Raw genomic sequence first — 6,573 nt, forward strand, 5'->3', positions numbered from 1 at the left:
TGCAGATTTCTTTGGTTTTCTTTTTTTTTCTGACATTTTCTAAAGAAACATCATAGAAAAGAATCTTGAGTACACTATGATAAATGATAGGGAAGGGAATCTAACATTAAAATAATTATGGAAGCTATAAAAGATTATCATAAAGCATAATATGAAGCATGACTAAGAGAATAAGAAAAAAAAATAAATGGAAATAATGCAGGTCCAAAAAGCAGAAAAAGTCAATTGATTTTATCTGGGTAGATGAGCATTCTGAATAAGGCCATGAAAAGTAATGATCTTTACAATCTTAGTCCTATATATAACTAATTCAACTCCACCCTGTCTTTTACTCTCCTATCCCTTGAACCTTTGCCTTATATTCTTACTTTCCTGCTGATGAGCAAGGGTAGTGAAAGTCATGAAACTGAGCTACTGATAAGACCCAGGATATGACTATCCCTGTGTGTGACCAAGGTAGAAGAGAACAGTAGGCCATGGGATTTAAGGTGATAGAGGAACTAGTAAGTTAAGGTAATTGAGGAATATCTGTATATATGTGTATAGTGCCTTATCATTACCAAAGTAATGTCTCTTATAAAGTAGAAAATATAATTTAATAAAACTTGAAGCCCTTAAACAAAAGGAATTGTCAGACTTAAATAGAGCACGTATGATATTGCAGACCAAGTCTACTAGACTTGATAAAGATACACATAAGATAAAGAAAGGAAAGGAACAAACTTGGATATAACATCTTTACTATTTGGTAGGCATTGTGCTAAGCATTTTTTACAGGTATTTTCTCATTTGAAACTCAAAATAGCTCTGCAAGGTAGAAAATATTATTGTCACTATTTTATATTTGAGGAAGCTGAGGCTAAGTATCTTACCTAGGGTCACACAGGTAGTAAGTGTCTATGGTAGGAGAGTGAGAAAAAGAAAGCAGAGGCACCTACTCTAAGGAAAGAAATAAGCATCAGTTCCTGAAGTTGAAAGTGTAGAATAAGGGAATGCTTAGGTATATGTGCCAGAGATTAGTTGGCAGAGGGAAGGAGGGTATTACAAATGCTCCATTATTGTTTCCATATTACCACTGCCATTAGAATGTGAGCTCCTCAAGGGTGAGACCCGTGTTTTTTACTTTTTTTTTATCCTTAGCACTAAGCACATTGCTTGGCACAGAGTAAGAATTTAATGAAATTGTGTTGATAGATGACAGAGAGGGAGAGACAGAGAGACAAAGAGACAGACAGAGAGACAGAGACAGAGACAGAGAGAGATGAGAGAAAGAGAGAGAGGAGGGAGGGAGGTAGAAAGAGACAGAGAGAGGGAGAGAGACCAGATAGACAGAGAGATGATAGATAGATCAAACTGATTGATACCAGAAGTATAGGCAACTGAAGGGGTGTATTATAGTTGAAACAGCCCTAGATTTGGCTATAAAACAGGTATTTGTGCCCAGATCTGCTCCTTATTATCCTGGTGATTAGGAACAAATCCCTTCACCTTTCTGCTCAGTTTCCTCATTTGTAAAATAAGGAGTGAATCAGATAATCTTCAAGGCCCTTTCTAACTTTAAGTTCCATTATCTAACATCCCACCCTGGCAAACATTTTAATTCCTTTCATATAGAATTTCAACAGAAATTATTAGGAATTTGTCTTTCCTTATCACCTACTCTCCCTCATATAGAAATGAATTTGTGGGTTTTTTAATATAAATTATTGGAAAAATAAACTCCTTTTATAAAAATTTAGATTATAGTGAACTTTACTGGAATGCTTGTATTATAGATAAAGATACCTCCAACTGTTTTGCATTTTCCTTAAAAAGCAAGTAACATGGGAAAAGTGATGATAGATAGTATTTGGACATCAAGAAAGCTATTTCTAATACAAGCTTCAGGACATGTTGGCAAGATTCCAACAAATTTTCTCAACTTTGCTTCCTACATAGCTTTACTGGGCTTCCTAGAGCTTAGCCAGATTTTCCCTTTTGGTTTTCTTAGCTCTTTTTTTTTTTAATCTTTCCTGGAAATATAGGATAGGTGATAATAACCAGAGATTAAAAGTGTGAATGACAGGAGAATGTGTCCTTACCCTCATGGCTACAGTCTAGTAGACATATATGTAAAATTCACTGTGATGCATGATAAGAGCATCAATGATGTGTAAAGTACACTACACTAGAGGTAGAGAAGTTTATTACTACATGGAGGAATGTTATTTTCCTCATATTAGAGATAGGCAAACTGAGGCAGACTTAAATTGGACATTGTAGAATGGGATAGAATTGGGATACAGTTGGGATAGAAAACACACAGGGGAATAGGTATCTTATTCATCCATGAGGAAGGAGGATTGGAGGCAAAGTAAAATGTTTGAGTCATATACTGAAGTATATGCTAAGTTGTTCTACCTAGTTAGACGGTACCATGTCTAAAAGACAGTATTATAAGATAAGCCTAAAAATGTAGATTGCTGGCCAATTACAGATGACCTTAAATGACAGGTTAAGGAGAAAAAGGAAGTTCTTATTTCCTTGGAGGCATATGGTATTTAACTGCAATCCACCTTGTATTTTCTTTGGGTATGTATCTTCCCAACTCTGCTAAGCTCCTTAAAAACATCAATGTTGTCTTACTTATCTTTTCTACCCCCTTCATACCCATTATAATAACATAACAGCAACATTAAAAATATTTGAATGGGAGCAGCAAGGTGGTACAGTGTATACAACTTTATCCTTGGAGTCAGGAAGACCTAAGTTCAAATTCAGTCTCAGACACATAACACTTACTATCTGTGTGACCCTAGGCAAGTCACTTAACCTTGGCTGCCTCACCAAAAAAAAAAAAATTGAATGACTGAATGAATTAATTCTAATACTTCTTCCCTGCTGCATCTCAAGCACAGCTGATATATAAGTTTTCTATTTCTTCCTTTTTTTAGTTCTGTTCCCTTTTATTTTTACCACAGATCCACTAAAGAAGAGAGAAAAACATGAAAAATCACACACAGGTGACAGAGTTCATCCTCTTGGGATTGTCAGATGACCCAGACATTCAAATGGTCATTTTCTTCTTTCTCTTACTGGCCTATGTACTCAGCATTGCTGGGAATGTGACTATCATCATCCTCACCCTGCTGGATTCTCATCTCCAGAACCCAATGTATTTCTTCCTCCGGAATTTCTCATTCTTAGAAATTTCCTTTACAACTGCCAGTGTTCCCAGATTCTTGGGCACCATTATTACTGGGGATAAGACCATTTCCTATAATGGCTGCATGGTTCAATTTTTTTTTGTCATCCTCTTGGGAGTAACTGAATTTTACCTCCTAGCAGCCATGTCCTATGACCGCTATGTCGCCATTTGCAAACCCCTACGTTACACAACCATCATGAGCAACAGAGTCTGCACTTTGCTTGTCTTCTGCTCATGGTGCATTTCATTCATGATCATCTTCATAATACTCATGCTGATGCAGCAGCTTGATTACTGTGCTGATAACATCATTGACCATTTCATCTGTGACTATTCTCCCCTCTTACAGCTGTCCTGCACAGATACACAATTCTTAGAGACAATGGGCTTTTCCTGGGCTATAGTGACTCTTATGTTCACACTGGCATTAGTAATTCTCTCTTACACAAAAATCATCTGGACAATTCTGCAGATCCCTTCTGTCAGTCAAAGGAAAAAGGCTTTTTCCACCTGTTCTTGTCACATGATTGTTATCTCCATTTCTTATGGTAGTTGCATCTTCATGTACATGAAACCCTCAGCAAAGGACAGAGCCTCTTTCAGCAAGGGAGTTGCTGTGCTTAATGCATCAGTAGCCCCTATGTTGAATCCCTTCATTTATAGCCTAAGGAATCAGCAAGTGAAACAAGCTTTCATGGACATGATACAAAAGATTGTATTTTCTTCAAAAAAAGAATAGATTTTTTGACCTGAAAACAAAGTTGCCAAGAGAAGTACAGATTTCTGAAAGTCTACCCAAGGTTTGTTTTTTTTTTCAGTTCCTTCCTATCTTTGTAACTTTTTCTTTCAGATATATCAATTTTTCAAAACATTTTTTAATTTATAGATCAAATTCATCCACCAAATTCTCCTCTATTTAATTTGTGTACACTTATATATGAACCTGTTGTCTCTCTCAACAGAATAAAAGCTCCTTAAGGATAAGGATTATTTAATTTTCTGTATTTATATCCCCCACATGTAGTACAGTGCCTCACACAAAGTGGGTAGATTATAAATTTAAAATAAATATCTGTAGTATAAATTCTTATTGGTTGTTTCATTTTTAGAAGTGGGTATTCCTTTAAAGAATTTGTATCATGATACAACTATGGCTAAAGAAATGATCTTTGAGTTGCTATGTCCCTTCCCAAAAATGAATCATCACTTTATACATGCCTTATTGTTGATAAACCTCTTCATTATGAAGACATTCATCAAAGCTTCTCTGGTTTTACAGAACCTAGGATCACAAAACGTAAGATCTGCTAGAACTTATTTTATAATATCATAGCATTTAACATGTCAATGTTACCTCCATATTTATTTATTTATTTATTTTGTTAATTTATTTTGATTTATCAACAATCACTTCCATATGCTTTTGAGTTTAAAAATTTTCTCTGCCTTCCTCCCCCATCCCTCCCCAAGACAGCACACAATCTCATATAGACTATACATTTACATTCCTATCAAACATATTTTCACACTAGGGAATTCACATTAGGGAGTCTTCTACCTCTCTCATTAGACTTTTAAAATCCTTCTTGAGCTCTTCTAAGAAGGCTTTTTGGACTTCAGACCAGTTCATATTCCCTTTTTTTTTGTTGCAGATGTGGGTTTGTTGACAATGTTGTCCTCTTCAGAATTTCTGTCTTGATCTTCACTCTTCTCATAATATGAATCTATGGTACATTTCTTTTTACTCATGGTTTCTTTATTCCCTGGCCTTTAAAGAGATTGAGATCTCCTGCTGGGGAACAGAGGGCACTGACCCAAGCTTCTGGTGTTGGGAGCCCAGGTCTTGGTCACTGGCTTTGTGTGCTGGGGCCTCTTATGTTGGCAACTGGAGACTGTAGGGTTTTGGCAGTTTATATCATGTTGGACTGGAATCACAAGGCTGAAACTTTCAGGCAATTCTAGGTTGCCTGCTTTTCCTTTCCTTTAGCTTTCTTCAGCTCCTTTTAGATGGGTGCTGCAGGGTGTTTATCTGCCTGGGGCCCCTTCCAATGCTACCTCCCTCATTTCTGCTAATGCACTTGGAGATTCCTTTGAGGTGTAGTGCCTAGGCATCTGGTGGTTTTCTGAGCTGGTTTCCACCAGTTCCCCTGCCCTCACTGAGGCACTGGGAGGTCCAGGTGTTGGTGTTTGCCTACTCTACCACCTGGGCTTCAGGATCTCCTCCTGGGTGACAGTTGGAGGCTGTAGGGCTCTGACAGCTTACCTGGTTTGGGGTTGAAATCAGCCAGGCTGGGACTTTAGGAAGACTCTAGATTGCTTTCTTCAGCTTTCAGAGGAATGCTGCAGGGTGCTTATCAGCCTGGGGCCCTTTGTAGTGCTGCTTCCCTTATTTTTGCTGAGGCACTGGGATAAACTGTTTGCTGGGCTGTTGCACTGCTGTTCCATGTCTTTCTTCAAGTTCAGTTGTTCTGGGTTTTTTTTTTTTCTGGGCTGATATTTTCTGGGTTTTCAGAGGTTGATAGGAGAGGGTGACAGTGACTATCATTTTACTCCGCCATCTTATTTCCCGGAAGTGGAAGTCCTTACCTCCATATTTAGACAAAGCTTTACAGTTGATTGCTTAGTGGAAGATTGCTGTTCTTACTCAAATACTCAAGTGAATTTTTTTTTTAATTTTTAAATTTTTTTAGATTTTTTAATATAAATTTATTTTTAGTTTTCAACATTTACTTCCACAAGATTTTGAGTTCCAAATTTTCACCCCATCTCACCCCTCCCCCCACACCAAGATGGCATGCATTCTGAATATCCCTTCCCCTAGTCTGCCCTCTCTTCTATCTCTTCCCCCCTTCTCTTGTCCCCTTCCCCTTCTATTTTCCTGTAGGGCAAGATAGACTTCTGTACCCCATTTCCTGTATTTCTTATTTCCCAGATGCATGTGAAAACATTTTTTTAAACATATGTTTTTAAAACTTTGGGTTCCAAATTTTCTGTCCTCTTCCCTCCCCACCCACACTCATTGAAAAGGCCAGCAACTCAATATAGGTCATACTTGTGCAGTTGTGCAAAACACTTCCATAGTAGACATGTTGTGAAAAACTAAGTTTATTTCCTTTAATCCTATCCTGCCCTACCATTTATTTTATTCTTTCTTTTCACCCTGTCCTTCTTCAGAAGTATTTGCTTTATCGCCCTCACTCTCCCCTATCAACCTCTGAAAACCCAGAAAATATCATCCCAGAAAAAAACCCTGGAACAGCTGAACTAGAAGAAAGACTGGGAGCAGCAGTGCAACAGCCCAGCAAATGGGTCTCCTGGTGTCTCAGCAAAAATAGGGGAGGCAGAACTACAAGGGGCCCCAGGCAAATAAATACCTTCTGCATTCA

General features: G+C 37.8%; 1 protein-coding gene across 1 annotated transcript; it reads left to right on the forward strand.

Moving 5' to 3' along the window:
- Positions 1–2,981: 2,981 nt before the first annotated feature.
- On the forward strand, positions 2,982–3,926 carry LOC110203012 (olfactory receptor 6C1-like). Its single transcript, XM_020979449.1, has one exon. The coding sequence runs from the start codon at positions 2,985–2,987 to the stop codon at positions 3,924–3,926; it is 942 nt and encodes a 313-aa protein (XP_020835108.1). The 5' UTR covers positions 2,982–2,984.
- The last annotated feature ends 2,647 nt before the right edge of the window (positions 3,927–6,573 follow it).

This window comes from Phascolarctos cinereus, unplaced genomic scaffold (genome assembly GCF_003287225.1).
Source record: "Phascolarctos cinereus isolate Bilbo 61053 unplaced genomic scaffold, phaCin_HiC Scaffold_1;HRSCAF=81, whole genome shotgun sequence".
NCBI classification, from domain to species: domain Eukaryota; kingdom Metazoa; phylum Chordata; class Mammalia; order Diprotodontia; family Phascolarctidae; genus Phascolarctos; species Phascolarctos cinereus.